The 15,590-nt window shown below is 41.6% G+C and overlaps 1 protein-coding gene across 1 annotated transcript in view; it reads right to left on the bottom strand.

Annotated features, from left to right (window-relative positions):
* Positions 1–2,051: 2,051 nt before the first annotated feature.
* MROH2B (maestro heat-like repeat family member 2B) overlaps positions 2,052–15,590 on the bottom strand; it is a 75,182-nt gene continuing 61,643 nt past the window's right edge. Inside the window, exons 31-42 of the mRNA XM_011966342.1 lie at positions 14,398–14,555; positions 13,756–13,882; positions 13,081–13,268; positions 11,792–11,932; positions 9,975–10,089; positions 9,221–9,367; positions 8,792–8,974; positions 4,700–4,855; positions 4,224–4,355; positions 3,708–3,810; positions 2,643–2,708; positions 2,052–2,190 (exon numbers count right to left, since the gene is read on the bottom strand). Coding sequence (XP_011821732.1) covers positions 2,084–2,190; positions 2,643–2,708; positions 3,708–3,810; positions 4,224–4,355; positions 4,700–4,855; positions 8,792–8,974; positions 9,221–9,367; positions 9,975–10,089; positions 11,792–11,932; positions 13,081–13,268; positions 13,756–13,882; positions 14,398–14,555 — 1,623 coding nt within the window. The 3' untranslated portion in view covers positions 2,052–2,083. The remainder of the gene's footprint in view (positions 2,191–2,642; positions 2,709–3,707; positions 3,811–4,223; positions 4,356–4,699; positions 4,856–8,791; positions 8,975–9,220; positions 9,368–9,974; positions 10,090–11,791; positions 11,933–13,080; positions 13,269–13,755; positions 13,883–14,397; positions 14,556–15,590) is intronic.

Raw genomic sequence — 15,590 nt, forward strand, 5'->3', positions numbered from 1 at the left:
CATCATGAATGAATCAAGAAAATACACTATCACTTATGACCTTGTTTTGGAAGTCATATTCCATCATTACTGAAATATTGTATTGGTTGCACAGGTCAGTTTTATTCTTTGTAGGAGGGGACTTCCCAGGGGCATGAATACCAGGAAGCAGGAATCACTGGGGCTATCTGGGAGGTTGGCTCAATTCCTTGGAATTTATACAAAGATTTTATAGAATGTGAGCTCCATGAAGGCAAAATTTTTCTATTTTCCCTCCCTGTTGTGGTTCCAGTGGCTATAACGATGTCTAATAAAATATATAAAATGCATTCAATAAATGTTTGCTAACTGAATAAAGAAATTAACTCCTAGTCTATAATCTCTTACCCAAAAGATTCTATTGCTCCCTAGGTTTTATATAAGCAGAGATGTTTCCCCAAAGAGCTTGGTGATGAAGATATTAGAATACAAGTAATAAAAATTTGCAGGGACATTCTAAAGTAATGTATTAACAATGGTGCTAATAAATGATCATGATAGTGCTTTTAAGTGAGTGCCAGTATCTGTGTTAGAAACTTCATTTTAGGGCTGGGGGCTGTGGCTTATACCTGTAATCCCAGCACTTTGGGAGGCCAAAGTGGGTGGATCACCTGAGGTCAGGAGTTCAAGACCAGCCTGACCAACACGGTGAAACTCTGTCTCTACTAAAAGATACAAAAATTAGCTAGGCATGGTGGTGGGTGCTTGTAATCCCAGCTACTCAGGAGGCTGAGGCAGGAGAACGGCGTGAAGCCAGAAGGTGGAGCTTGCAGTGAGCCGAGATTGTACCCCTGCACTTCAGCCTGGGCGACACAGCCAGACTCCATCTCAAAAAAAAAAAAAAAAAAAAAAGGAAACTTCTTTTTAAGTACATAATTTCATGTATGTGACCTCTCACTTATGCATGGTGAAAAACAAGAAATAATAATGATCTCGATACTATGAAGAAATGAATGCACTCACACACACACATATACATGTGCTTGTGTGTGTGCATATGCACTATTGCTCTGGGATAAAAGCAGAAAGGAAATGATGACATTTAATAGAATGTCAGACAGGGTCTTTTGTAGAAAAGTTTCTGGCATAGTCTTGATACATAAATTATAACCTGGGAGAGAATAAGTAGGTTAAAGTTTATCATAAGACTGATTTTAAAAAGAGGAGTGTGGGTAGTAATTCAAAGCTGACAAAGATCTGAGAGGAAAGGGCTACATGTGGAAAATAACAGTGGACCTCTTTTTAGTGGCAGCAGAATTGTGTGGGTCAAGTTCTGCCACTTTTTGATATCTGCTGGGACTTACTTTCTCAAGATAGAGGGCTATCTTAGGCAAAGCCATGTGGCTGTCACTATCCAAATCACAGGTTATTCCTGAAGTGAACTTGTGGGATTTGCTTTTTGCTAATGGAAGCCACCAAGGAGATTCTTTTTATTATTATTATTATTATTATTATTATTATTATTATACTTTAAGTTCTAGGGTACATGTGCATAACGTGCAGGTTTGTGCCATGTTGGTGTGCTGCACCCATCAACTCGTCAGCACCCATCAACTCGTCATTTACATCAGGTATAACTCCCAATGCAATCTCTCCCCCTTCCCCCCTCCCCATGATAGGCCTCGGTGTGTGATGTTCCCCTTCTCGAGTCCAAGTGATCTCATTGTTCAGTTCCCACCTATGAGTGAGAACATGCGGTGTTTGGTTTTCTGTTCTTGTGATAGTTTGCTGAGAATGATGGTTTCCAGCTGCATCCATGTCCCTACAAAGGACACAAACTCATCCTTTTTTATGGCTGCATAGTATTCCATGGTGTATATGTGCCACATTTTCTTAATCCAGTCTGTCACTGATGGACATTTAGGTTGATTCCAAGTCTTTGCTATTGTGAATAGTGCCGCAATAAACATACGTGAGCATGTGTCTAGAGGAAGAAATATACCACCACTTCAATATCCCCATCCTAGGCAGCATCTCTTTCCTCAAAATGCTGCAAGTTTGTGAGGTAATAGGATGAAGACAGGAGTCAGATATAGGAAAAGCCAGCAGTTTATTTCTTGATGGCTTACAGAGGAATGCTTGTCTCTTTACACCTTCTCAGGAGGGTCTGCAAAGCAGCCTCAGCTGCTCTCTGGACACTAATACATGGATCTTGACGAAGTGCTTGGAGCCCTGAAATGGCAAGAATAGCAAATAAGCACATGAGGAGAGTCAGAGCCCAGCAAGAAGGGCAAACCAAGCCAAGGCCCAACTTTTTAGCACTGAGGGTCAGATCCAAGTGGGGCTCAGGTCCTCATGCTCAAATTTTATCCTAAAAGGTAGAATGTGGAACTACAAGAACTGCTTTTAACATTGAAATAAGGGAAGAGAAGCCCTGACCTTGTGATCAGTAGGTTTAGGCAATTGGAAAGTTGTAGTCTATTGGTGTTTCTGATGCCTGCAAAGAGCTGGAGCTGGAGGTTGCTTTATACCCTGGAGAAATTCTAGTGTCTAGAGAGCATCAGATACAATAACTGGTGCTAAGGTTTTCAAGTTCTGGGCTCACGTGGAACTTAGAGTAGCAATATTTTCTCTTTTCCTAAGAATGTAACAATATGCTGGGAAGAAACCAGGTTGGTACTCACGTGTGATCAGTTGTTCTCTGTCTAGTAACTCCACATATTGGCTGGTCAAATTGAGAATAATGGCATCTAAAGTTAATAGGAGACAATGTTACTGATTTCATTATAGAGGAAGAAGCCATGAAAAGTAGATCAGGTTAGACTCTGCACCTGGTGAGAAGGTAAATGGTAGGCTGGTGAATGAGCAAACTATATGACTTCCTTTGCACCCCCTAAAATGATGTCAGGGTGACTTCTATTGGGTCCAGAGTGCCATGCCTGCAAGTAGTCACTTATCCAGAATATTTGGCAGAGTTCACAGAATGATCTTCTGAGGAGGCTAGTTGTTGTTGGGATTTCAAGTGTGTGTAAGATAGAATCTCTGTCTTCAAAAAATGTATAATATAGTTGGTGGGATCATACATATGAGTCAAGAAGGAACCCTCATATTTTTAATTTGGTCTTAAAGGTGGTGAAGGGAGTGGGCCTGTAGTCTCTTGGCTGAATTAGTTGGAACAGGCTTCAAAGTAAGACTTAGAATTTCATGATAGAAGGATATTTAGAGACTTACTTATGTTTTATTTTATACATCAGACAGAGAGGTAACATAAAGTTAAGTCAATTTCCAGAATCACATGGCAGAGCCAGGGGTTGCTGGCCCCCACATGAACATACTTCCCACTTGTATCATGTTGCCAAAGCTCTCAGCTTGAACTAAGCTTTGGATGTTGAGTGTGGGTTATCTTATGAGATGAGGTGAAGAAAAACATTTATGTAAGAGCAGCAGCTGGGAGCAAAGATTTGGGGAAAAGAAGGAGCAGGACTTGGAGCCAGAAGGAGCATGAAGGGCTCAGATGGGAGGAGAATTAGTGTAGGTGAGTCAGGAGAGGTCATGAGTTTTCACTGCAAAAGGAAGCAGGTTTCTTTGCGGGAGGATGTTACAAGATGTAAGATAAAAGCCCTTCCTGAGATTTAATAAAAAAGGTTATATTGGTCATACTAGTGTTTATACTGGACAGCTTCTGGTCAAAGCAAAACTAGATGGAAAGAGCAGACATATCCGGGTAGGAAATGGGGGTGTGTACTCACCTGTGAGTTTGATAGCTGCACTCCTGATCACCTCCCAGCTGCTAGTGAAGAAGGTGAAGGAGTGTGTGTGGAGGATCCACAGAATTTCCTGGTTTTTCTTGGCCTAGAAGAGATGTGAATTACAAAGAGAGCAACTGGAAAGTGAACCTTTGTGACATTCAGCATCCTATAGGTCCTCAGAATGGATCTGTAAAGGCCAGTGAGCACTCATACAGCCATAAATTAATTGACTGAAAATTGTCTTATGCGTATTTTGATCTACATTTAATCAGGAAGGCATCAGAGTTTAAGGGATTAATCAACTGATATGAATTTTAGGAACCGAGGAGAACACATCCCAGTCAGGACTTGGGAATGGAGCAGAGGGTCCTGTGGCAGGATACCAAGGATCACTGCCATCCTTCCAAGGCAGTTCTGGCTCTGGCCAGAGATTCCTTGCTACATTGTTTGCCCTTCTAGGATTTATCTAGACCCTTGTCCTGCCTGTTTTGGAGGCGGCATCTATTGGACACTCACCAGTTTCACACAGAATTGCCTATAGAAATCCCTGACCCTTGGTAGATCCTGATCAAGGAGATGGTCTAATACCCCGTAGAGTTCCTGGAGGCCCAGAAAGGGAATGCAGACCATCAAGACATCACGGCAAGCCTGGAAAACAGAGTTTTCTGCATCACAGTCCAGAATATTAGGATCTCCTTCCAGAAGGGAAAAAATGCTGAACAGTACTGGGAAAGAAGCAGTAAAAGTCAGTGGTGTGAATGGCTTTATAGTCATTGCCGGCACCTTCCCAGTTTCAAGGATGGAAGAGTAAACTCGGGAAGAGATGGCAAGAAGAACCTAGAATTGGAGAAGAGGTTTTCAGATTCAGTTCTAAGGGGTGACTTTAGATCTGGCACTTTAGATCTGGCTTCTGGTGCAGCTAGACCAGGTTTATTGGTGCTTCTCAGCCATGGGGAGAGCAGGAGGTGCAGGTGTCTGTGGAGAGCACTTACAACTCCAATCTTGGGGTTGGGATCCCAAAGGTGCAGAAGGAATGAGATCAGGCTCTTTTTTATTTCTTCAGCAAAAAAAATCTTCCACCTTCTTCCTGTTAGGGATGCCAGGTCCTCAAATAAGAAGATGGCAGTCAATCTCACATCATCCTGCTCCTGTGGTGACGAATACATGTCGTGGTGAATATCCTCCTCTCAGATACCATTCCCTGCCAGCACACTCTCAGCTCTAATCCCACCCTTCCCACTTCAGCAAAAGAAGGCTGGAACCCAGGCACTGGTCCATCATAGTCACAGCCTCTAAATGTTCCAAGAACACGCTTTCTTTCCCTGAAGCTTTCTCTCCACACTACATGAGTTTAAAAAAACCCTGGGTCTGGGGTTTATGTGATGCCAGAGAGTTGATTTCTGTCTTTGAGTAGCCAGTGGGGAAGTGTGAGCATGACCACAGGAATGATACACAGGGGTACTCATAGACAAAGCCAGGGAGGGCTTCTGCCAGTTGTGTATTTTACTTAGTTTGGTTGCGTTACTAGCTTAGAATTATGAGGTCTCTAATCTTAATTGTTCAAGGCCTAGTACTGTTCTCCATGACACCAAATATTTTCTAAAGGGATTACAGGCAGTTTGGGAATTTGGGCCTTGGTTCTTAGAGAGGTTAAACACAGAAGTGCCTAGCTCTACTCTTGAGTATGTGAAGTTATGGAACTTTCTTGTTTTTTTTTTGTCCAGGATGGCAAGCAATGATTTTAGGAAACCAAGAGAGGCCAAGTGCGGTGGCTCATGCCTGTAATCCCAGCACTTTGAGAGGCTGATGCGGGTGGATCACTTGAGGTCAGGAGTTTGAGACCAACCTGGCCAAAATGGTGAAACTTTGTCTCTACTAAAAATATATAAATTAGCCAGTCCTGGTGGTGTGTGCCTGTAGTCACAGCTACTTGGTAGGCTGAGGCACAAGAATTGCTTTAATCTGAGAGGAGGAGGCTGCAGGGAGCCAAGATCATGCCACTGAATTCCAGTGGTGAAGGAGCGGGACTCTGTGTCCAAAAAAAAAAAAAAAAGAAAAAAGAAAACAAGAGAAAGGTGGTGGAGGAAGATGGCCTCCTGTTTTCTCGTTAGAGTTATGTTTCAGAGTTTCGACAGGGAAGAAATGAAGCGAGATGAATTTCACGGAAGTTTTTTTACTTTTAGGCCCAGAAAACCAGTTTAAAATACCCATATGAACAAAGAGGGATTAAAGAAAAAGCAGTCCTGAATAGCAGAATATTATTTAGATACACAATAAAGTTAATATAGATCTTCTAAAAAAATGATGGTTTGTTGGGAAAAGGCCGGAAAAGCTCAGATGTGACCTTGTATAATGAAAATGAAAGTAGAAACACATTCTTTAGATTTATTAGGAATAAGGTCAGGATATATCTTTAAAAGATATCTCTTTAGAAAGAGAAAGCTAACCAAAAACAAGGTACTAGAAAAGTAGAGAAGTATCTAGTTAAAAAAGTTTGAATTTTGCAAAATCAATGAGCTAATGATAGGTCCAGGAACAATCGACCAATCGGGATGATGAAAAATCTGAAAGAAAAAGTGGCAAAAGGGTTTTGGGTGCTGGGAGAAATATTAGAGAACGTCTAGTCCAATGTCCTCATGTTTGCTTGAGAACATTGAGTCACAGAGGGTAAAGCGATTGCTCAGGGTGACAGGGTAGGGAATAGTAGCAAGAAGGGAATGGAGCATGTGGCAGCAGCCACATTTTCTGTTCTGTCATTTCATTCAAGTGTCACCATGTTTTGAAAAGTCTAATAAAGTATTTAAATATTGAAAGAACCAAAGAAAGGAAACTTGGAGATTATAGAGAGCTATGCTTAATCTACAGAAAAATATCGGGGCAATAGATCATAGAGTTAAATATACTTATGTGAAGATGGCATTACTGGAGAACAAATAAGAGGCAAAGTTTTGTCCAACTTTACTTTTATGCAAACATGATGGAGTTGACACCTATTAGAGATGAGTAAGGTCTGAGCTAACAACCAGTAAGACTTTAGCACATTTTATCCTTCTCTGATGACACTGAGAAGTATTATCTTGACCACGAAATTGTTAAGTGGACTTGTGATTTACTGGAGGCTCAGATCTAAAAGAATGATTATCAGATCAACAGCAATCCAGGAAACTTAACAGCTGGGGTTCTGAAGGAGTGACTTCAGCCCTGTGCAATGAAGAAAAAGAATATCATTGTTATTTTTACCCCAGTAAGCATTTTTGAGGACAAGATAATTAAAAGTTGCTGTTTTTTGTTGTTGTTGTTGTTGTTGTTGTTGTTGTTTGTTTTTTTTGGAGACAGAGTTTCACTCTTGTTGCCCAGGCTGGAGTGCAGTGGCATGATCTTGGCTCACTGCAACCTCTGCCTCCTGTGTTCAAGCGATTCTCCTGTCTCAGTCTCCTGAGTAGCTGGGATTACAGGCACGCACCAGCACACCTGGCTAATTTTTGTATTTTTACTAGAGGTGGGGTTTCACCATGTTAGCCAAGCTGGTCTCAAACTCCTGACCTCAAGTGATCCATCAGCCTCAGCCTCCCAAAGTGCTGGGATTACAGGCATGAGCCACCATGCCTGGTCTAAAAGTGATATTGGTTAATTGGAGGAAATAGTTGGAAACAAGCAGAAAGATATTTTCAAAGGCCAGGTGTAGGCTAGCACATACGCAAGAAAAACCACAAAAATACAAAACTGAAGAATGCTGCGGGCATATATTACAGACTAAAATCTAGAGGTTCATATAGTTAGCATGCCAAGATCAGGAAGAAAGGGCAAAATTTTAAAAAAATGGAGCAAAGAAATAGGAAAAGGTTGGATTTGACAGGTAATATTTCCTTAGATTCTATTCAATACTTCTTGAGCCTCATTTAGAGGTCCAACTCAGTCACAGGCTTGCAAAATATTTAATGAGCAGAAAAATTAGGTTTATGATGAATAATGAGGGAAATGAAGACTTCTCAAGTCTGCAGACTGCAAGGTAACTAGGTAATCGAATAAAGCCTTAATGTTTATGACGAATGCACTAGAGAAGGCAACTAGCAGTTTTCCATCTCCTTTGACAATAGCACATGAGGAAGCAGATTTAGATTACAAAATAATAGGTTTGGGTTAAAAATATTTTTACATCGATGGCAATGAATAACCAAAAATAAATACTAAAATGGGCTTCCTGGAAGGCATAAGGGAAAATTACCCTCTGCCTAGGACTGCTCACTGATCTTTTTTTGAAATTGGGATTATGGAGCAGGCAAACTTTTTCTCTAAAAGGCCAGACAGTAAATAGTTTAAACTCTGTGGATCCTAAGGTCTCTGTAACAGCCAATCAACCCTGTTAGTGGAGTGTAAAGGCAGCAATAGACAATAAGTAATCAATGAGTATGGCTGTGTTCCAATAAAATGTTATTTACAAGAACAGGCTGTGGGTGGGATCTGGTCCATGGACTGCAGCTTACTGACGCCTAGATAAAATGAGTCTCTGAATGTTGGAAGTGGAAAGATAGTGTTAAAAGCAACATTGTCTTTACTCAGGTCCTAGTTCGTCTTTGAGCACTGTCATAATTTATGCTTCCCCCTAAAGCAACCTTGAGATGAGGACTTAGGTGCAAGTAATTTATTTGGGAGGTGAGCCCAGGAAGCATGTTGGGGAGTGGGAATGAGATAGGGAAGGGAGGAAAGCCAAGAAAGGAAGTATTCATGAGTGTGTTACCGTTATGAACAAGTGGAGCTCAATCTTTCTGAGGGGTGAGGAAGCCGGGAAATTTATCTACAAACTCTTGTTTCTTATTGTTTGAGGGTCCTTCCCAGGGCATTTCTTCCCCCAACAATTCTGGCTCACTCAGCTTAGACCAATCATGACTGCCAAGCCACAGAGCACCCTCAGGCAGAGAGACACAGGAAGCCATCAGCTTGTATGGAGATTGTGCAGGTGACCTGTCTGGGGCAGGTCAAGGAAGATGGGTGGGACACTGACAATGTCTTCTGTGAACACTACCTAAACCTTTTTCTGTTCCTTAACTTCTGGGGAGGGAAGATTCCTAAACAGGCTCACTTACATCTTCAAAGAAGGTCCTTGTTTGCAGCACTATTTCCTTGAAGTAGAAGCTCACGTCTCGGTCTGTGAGCAGATTCAGGATTTTTTTTAGAGCCTTCAAGCTTTCACAGACGACTTCGGTGCGAGCCAGGTGATACAGGCCTCTGATGATAGATTCTAGCATTAACTGCTTATGTTTCTTCACCTATTTTGAAATAAGACCTCTTAATCTTCAAAATTGTTCTGTGCGCATCTGGAATAGGGGAAGGAGTCCTCAGACAAGAGGACTGAAATTTTGTCAGGGTCACATGTACTTCAACCCAAGAACTACTACCTCAGCAATGTATCTGGATTTCCAATTAATTTTTATGCAACTACTAGGTGTGGGTTAGGAAGTAATTATTTCAAAACTCTACTTAAGTGAACCTTTTCCCCTTAGAATGCCTTTTACCTTGTGAGGAGCCCCAGATGCTGTGTTGCCCAGCCCTCGGATGGCCATCTGCCTCAGAGTGGCGTTGGAGTCCCAGGCACTTTGATCCATCAAGATCAGCACATCTCGCAGATTCCCATGCTTCCAAAGGATTGGCTCCTTCATGAGCTGAAACCAACACACTCCTCCCCTTTAGTTAAGGGTGTGGCCCCCCACTTCAGGAGAGTGCCAAAGACGTCATAAGTACAATTAAAGAGAGGACCCCACTGCTTGTGGAGCAGAGGAGGAAGCCCTCTGGGGAACCAGCAAGTCTTGCTGAGGCTGAGCTCTAGATGTGAGCAGCGCACAGGTCAGGCTTACGTGGTGCTGTGAACCCGGTTACCTGCATAAGAGATGTCTAATCTCAATGGAAAACGGGGCAGGGAAAACAGGAATGACTGATAGTTTTCCTTCTCTGGATTGGCTGGAATAGTCTTTAGGCCAGAATTTGAAGCATCAGTGCTACAATGCTTTGTTTCATCCCTCACAGATTTATTGTCCCCCTTTCTCTGTCTTGTGCAAACTAGAGGGCAGGAGGTGGGTGAAGTGGTTTATTTTTCCTCTTTCACCCCCTGCTTAGGTACCATATCTCTGGCAGTAGCTGGTCTCTCCTCTATTAAAGCCTCCCACTTTGAAGTCTCTCTTCCCTGGTTCCAGTGCACACTGGGCTCCAGACCCTAAGAGAAATACCCCAAGGGGACCCAGTGAGTGTGCTCTGAGGGCTGCTCTCCCTTGCCTCAGAGAAGAAAGCGGTGCCGGTTATCCGGTAGTTCTCCGAGGAGGAGGTGAGAGATGAGAGAAGCTGTTCCATGATGTCCAGTATGACTCCGTGTTGCCACACTGCCATGCTCCTAGAAAATGCACGTTTTAGCAGAGACTTATTTTTCTAAACAATGGAGGAAAGCTTAGCGTATTTGTTCATCAGGCAAGTAATTTGCCTAAAAAGGAATGCTTGGCTGGGGGTGGTGGCTCATGCCTGAAATCCTAGCACTTTGGGAGGCTGAGGCAGGTGGATTGCCTGAGCTCAGAAGTTCGAGACCAGCCTGGGCAATGCGGTGAAACCGCGTCTCTACTAAAATACAAAAAATTAGCCAGACATGGTGGTGTGCGCCTGTAGTCCCAGCAACTCAGGAGGCTGAGGCAGGAGAATTGTTTGAACCTGGGAGGCAGAGGTTGCAGTCAGCTGAGATTGTCCCACTGCACACTCCAGCCTGGGCGAAGAGCAAGACTCTTGTCTCAAAAAAAAAAAAAAAAGAGAGAGAGAGAGACACTTGATGAAAGCCCACCAGGGCTTAAATTTTAAAATGACCTATCCAACTGTCCAATTTAAATGTAGTTTGAAATCCCATCAAAAAGCAGGCTAAGGACATGAATAGATAATTCTCAAAAGAAGATATACAAATGGCCAACAAACATATGGAAAAATGCTCAACATCACTAATGATCAGGGAAATGCAAATCAAAACCACAATGCGATACCACCTTACTCCTGTAAGAATGGCCATAATAAAAAAAAAAAAAAAAAAAGATGTTGGCATGGATGCCATAAAAAGAGAACACTTTTTCACTGTTGGTGGGAATGCAAACTAGTACAACCACTATGGAACAGTGGAGCTTCTTAAAGAACTAAAAGTAGATCTACCGGTTGATCTAGCAATCCCACTACTAGGTATATCTACCCAGAGGAAAAGAAGTCATTATACAAAAAAGATACTTGCACACGCATGTTTACAGCAGCACAATTTGCAATTGCAAAAATATAGAACCAGTCCAAATGCCCATTAATCAATGAGTGGATAAAGAAAATGTGGTGTGTGTGTGTGTATGTGTGTGTGTGTATATATATATATATATATAATGAAATACTACTCAGCCATAAAAAGGAGTGAAATAATGGCATTCACAGCAACCCAGATGGAACTGGAGACTATTATTCTATGTGAAGTAACTCAGGAATGGAAAAGCAAACATTGTATGTTCTGTCTCATATGTGGGAGCTAAGCTATTAGGATGCAAAGACATAAGAATGATACATTGGACTTTGGAGGTTCGGGGGAAGGAGCAGGAGTGGGGTGAGGGATAAAAGACTACACATTGGGTACAGTGTACACTCCTCAGGTGATGGGTGCACCAAAATCTCAGAAATCATCACTAAAGGACTTATTCATGTAATCAAACACGACCTGTTCCCCAAAAACCTAATGAAATTAAAAAAAAAATTTTTTTTGAAAGGCTGATTAAGAAAATGTTCAACAGAATTCTAGGTATGTGAATATTAAGTATTTCTTTCAAAAAATAAGTATAGTTTGTCTAAAGATGTTCACCTGAATCATGTTTCTTGAGGTGAGTGGTGTGTGTGGGGCTGATCTTACCGTCTCTTCCCACTCCCTTTTCCTTCTTCCCTGTTTGTCCTCCTTCAACTATTAGTCCTAAGTGAATCATTATGCTCAGTGAAGTTGCCTGTATTGCACGTTTTTTTTTTTTTCTGTTTTTGTTTGTTTGTTTGTTTTTGTTTTCTTCTTTGTATCTGGTTCTAGAAAGTCTGCACATTACCTGGCCAGTGAACATACGCCTATGTGATGTGTACTAGGACTGCTGAGGAGAGTCCATAAGTTGTCCCCCTCATCAGATTCCTTTGCAAGGCCTTCTCTCATGGCTTGGGCTTGCAAACATCTTAGAGTAGCAGTTGAAAGCCTAAAGAAGACAGTCAGCGTTACAAAACTAAGTCAACCCTTACAGGGAATTGCAAATTTCCAAGTTTACCTTCCCACTCCTCACAATGCTTTCCCACCGCTGGATTATGGGATGTTGTGTAAGGGAAAAACAGGCAGCCCTATGCTCACATTTTAGCCTTAGGATCCTTGGGGACATTCAGATGACGTGGGTCAGTAAGTAATGCCACAAAATCTTGTCAACACTCCCCCCATGAGAAAAAATAAGCCATAAGAATAAAAAGTGAAAAATACCATATTTCACTGATTCTAAAACAGCATCTCTAAAATCAGGATGCATCCTGCAGTAGATGTGTGTTACAATTGTTCTTGGCCAGACAGTACTTGTGACGTAGTTGCTATTGTCTGTGCATTCACATCTGTTGCCTGTTAAGGTATAGCTCTTTATATTACCATCATTTTAGTAAAGTTACATGTATTATTGGAACTAAACTATTACTTTTAATAGTAAAATCAGCAATTACTTTTGCACCAACCTAATGCATGTGTTGAATCTAAATGGTGTTTAAAGTGTCTTTAAAAATATTGCACTATAATTTTACACTGGAATGAAAAGTTATGCAAAAGGCAAGGAAACAGAATGATGTGATATAAAATGAAAATGTATACCTCATAATCCTAAAAGAGTTCCTTTGATAAGTACAGAATAAAAATTTTAAAGTTTAAGAAAGCATTGATTCACTGCTTACTTTAGAGTCCTTTTCTGTTTTCTCAATGGTATGCAAAAATGCTTTTTTTTCAATTGCTGAAGTCTCAGAGTTTATGAAATATGGTATTTATTTTTATTTTTCTTCTTTCCCTGGTGGACTTGAAGATCACAAGATTCCAGCCTCTCTAGGAAGATCTCAATGATAGAAACCAAAGATAATACAGTAGTTCCTCTAGGAAAGAAAGCATAGACCCTCATTCTTTAAGTGACTGTTCTGTGTAGCTACACTGGATACTGGCTCAAGAAGAACTATGGTGTCATGGCTTAGGGACAATGGAGCCTTGTTTCTTCATGGACAATGGATGCTATGACAGAAAGGGCAGACCCTGACTTCTGCAATGCTGCTCCTGGAGTCTGGGATTGGGACCTCTGTGGAAGATGCTTCCTGATTGGCCATTTACCTGCAGGGGTCCGGGATCTGCTGCTGTTCTCCCTGCTGCATCACATGCCGCCTGCGGCTCCAGGAAGAAGTGGGCATCTTCTGGCCCAGTGTGCAGCTAACCAGCTTCAGGAGGAGAGTGAACAGCTCTGAATACAAGCCAGTGACAGAGGTGCCTATTGAGATCACTTCATACATAGCACAGGCCACCTGAGAGGAGAAAGGGCCTCTTGGTCAGGCAGTCTCATTTCCTCCAACACCATCTTCTGTCTGGGCTGATGTTCAACTTTGTTTTCTCCACCAGCAAAAACACATAGAAATGGGAGGGTTTATTGTCTGGAAATTTCTCAACTCAGGGACTGCCATGTTAGTCCTGTGACTGCCAGGGGATACTAGTCATGTAAAATAAAATGTTTTCAGCACTGGGGTTTTTCAACAAAAAAGGGTCCTTCGGATATCTTCTAGACTAATCTAGAAATATAGATACATAGATTTTGGGGGTGGGGGTTGATGAGAAATTTGCTTCTAAAAATGATCAGCCACAGACAAAAGTACAGCCATAACTATAAACTGAATGAAGTTAGGGTATGAGAGAAGGAGGTGTCATTAATGTGAGAGCACCAAGCTCCAGGTGGGGATAGATCATAGAGGATGGCACAGTCTCAGGCAAGTGATGGGTTCAGGCTGTCCAACTCACTGAAATTGCCTCAACCCTGGCGATGTCATCTTCTAACTCGGTCTCCAGTTTGTCTATTAAGGCTTGCAAGAGTTTCCCACTGGAGGCTGGCTTTTCAGCCAGCGCCTTCCACAATGTCTTTGTGTCCCTAGGGTGGCAAAGCAGGAAATTGGTAGATAAGGCACAACGCCTCAGGCTCTAAGCTTCTCCATCTGACTCACTCTAAAATCACATTATGACTAATCACAATTTCAAGGGCAGATGGACATGCTGCCATGCCTGGGGATAAGAAAGATGTTTTACATAACAATTCAGCAACCTAGCCTTGGGTTACAGAACTTTGTTAAAGTCCACTAAGATGGGAACCTCTCATGTAGGTGCATTCTAGGCCACCAGAAAGAGGAGAATATTCACTTTTTAATATTCTCTTATTCCTATGGCATATGGTTAAAAATATTATTATGCAATACATATATATCTTATATATATGAAAAGCACTTGGAAAAACCTCATTTGTGATTCAAATACCAATTGTTAAATTGTTATTCAGATGAGCTATTTTCAACCTTTGTTTGCTATCTTGCTCTCAAACCATAAATCCCTCCACAAGGCCTTTCAGAGTGGCCTTCTCTAGGAGAAGGAATCAGTTCAATAAGAATCTACCTGTCAAAGGGCAGAGGCTTCTGTAAAAGGTTGTCAACAACTGTTTCCATGTGAAAGCTGGCTATCTGGGAGATGGCTTCTAGCATGAACTGAAAACTTTCTTCTTTTTGTCTGAGGACTGGCATGTGATGGTAAATTGTGCTTAAGATCTCCAATAGCTAAAGAGAAAAAAGCGAAGTCAAACATTAAGTTGCCATTTTCCCTCTATGTGAATGACTCAGAACAGGTACCTGTCGTGGGTGGGCAGTTGATGAATTCTAAATAATGTTAAAAATAATAATTGATTTCACAAGTGGCCTATTTCTCACTCAGGAGGATTATTCATGAATTGGGTATTTATTCCTAATTCAATTTAGGAAACATTTTGTGAAAGAGTGTATTATGACAGTTGCTGTGTTTGCCATTGTTGGAATTTACCAAAGATGAAAAAGATGTACCCCTTTTGCAAAAGGAGTGAGTGATCCAATAAAAAATATCAGTCATAGACCTAAAGGCCTGTACTTCAAGGCAGTCTATGGCAAATGGTATACATGAGGTGCATACAACCAGAATCCAGGAGGAACTGATTCACATTGGAGGGCCATTTGGTTTGGGTCTTGAAGCATTTGTAGCAATTTCAAAAGGCAAGGTGGAGACAGATGGTGGGGAAGGGCATCCTCATCAGAAAGAAGAAAAACAGACAAAGATGTGAAGTTAAAAGACATGAGAATAGGTGGAGCACAGAGGATTTTTAGGGCAGTGCAACCACTCTGTATGATCTTATACTGGTGGATACATGTCATTACACATTTGTCAAACCCATGACTGTACAACACCAGGAGTGAACCCTAAACCCTAAAGTCCATGAAACTGTGGACTTTGGGTGATAATGATGTGTAATTGTAGGTTTACCGATCATAACAAATCTACTCTGGCGGGAGATACTGATAGTCGGGAGGCTGTGTGCATGTAAGGGGAGTGGGTAGATGGGAACTGTGCTTAATTTTGCTGTGAACCTAAAATTGCTCTAAAAAATCTATTTTTAAAAAAATCATGGGAACATGGGCATAAGAAAATGCTGAGATTCCTAGTGTAGGAGAATGGTCCAGGCTGGAGTGTAGAGAGAACAAGGGTAATAAAAGGAAGATGACTTTATAGAAAAGATGAACCCAGATCTCAGAGTACTGAATGCCACCTTTATGAATTTGGATGTT

This window comes from Mandrillus leucophaeus, unplaced genomic scaffold (genome assembly GCF_000951045.1).
Source record: "Mandrillus leucophaeus isolate KB7577 unplaced genomic scaffold, Mleu.le_1.0 Scaffold119, whole genome shotgun sequence".
NCBI classification, from domain to species: domain Eukaryota; kingdom Metazoa; phylum Chordata; class Mammalia; order Primates; family Cercopithecidae; genus Mandrillus; species Mandrillus leucophaeus.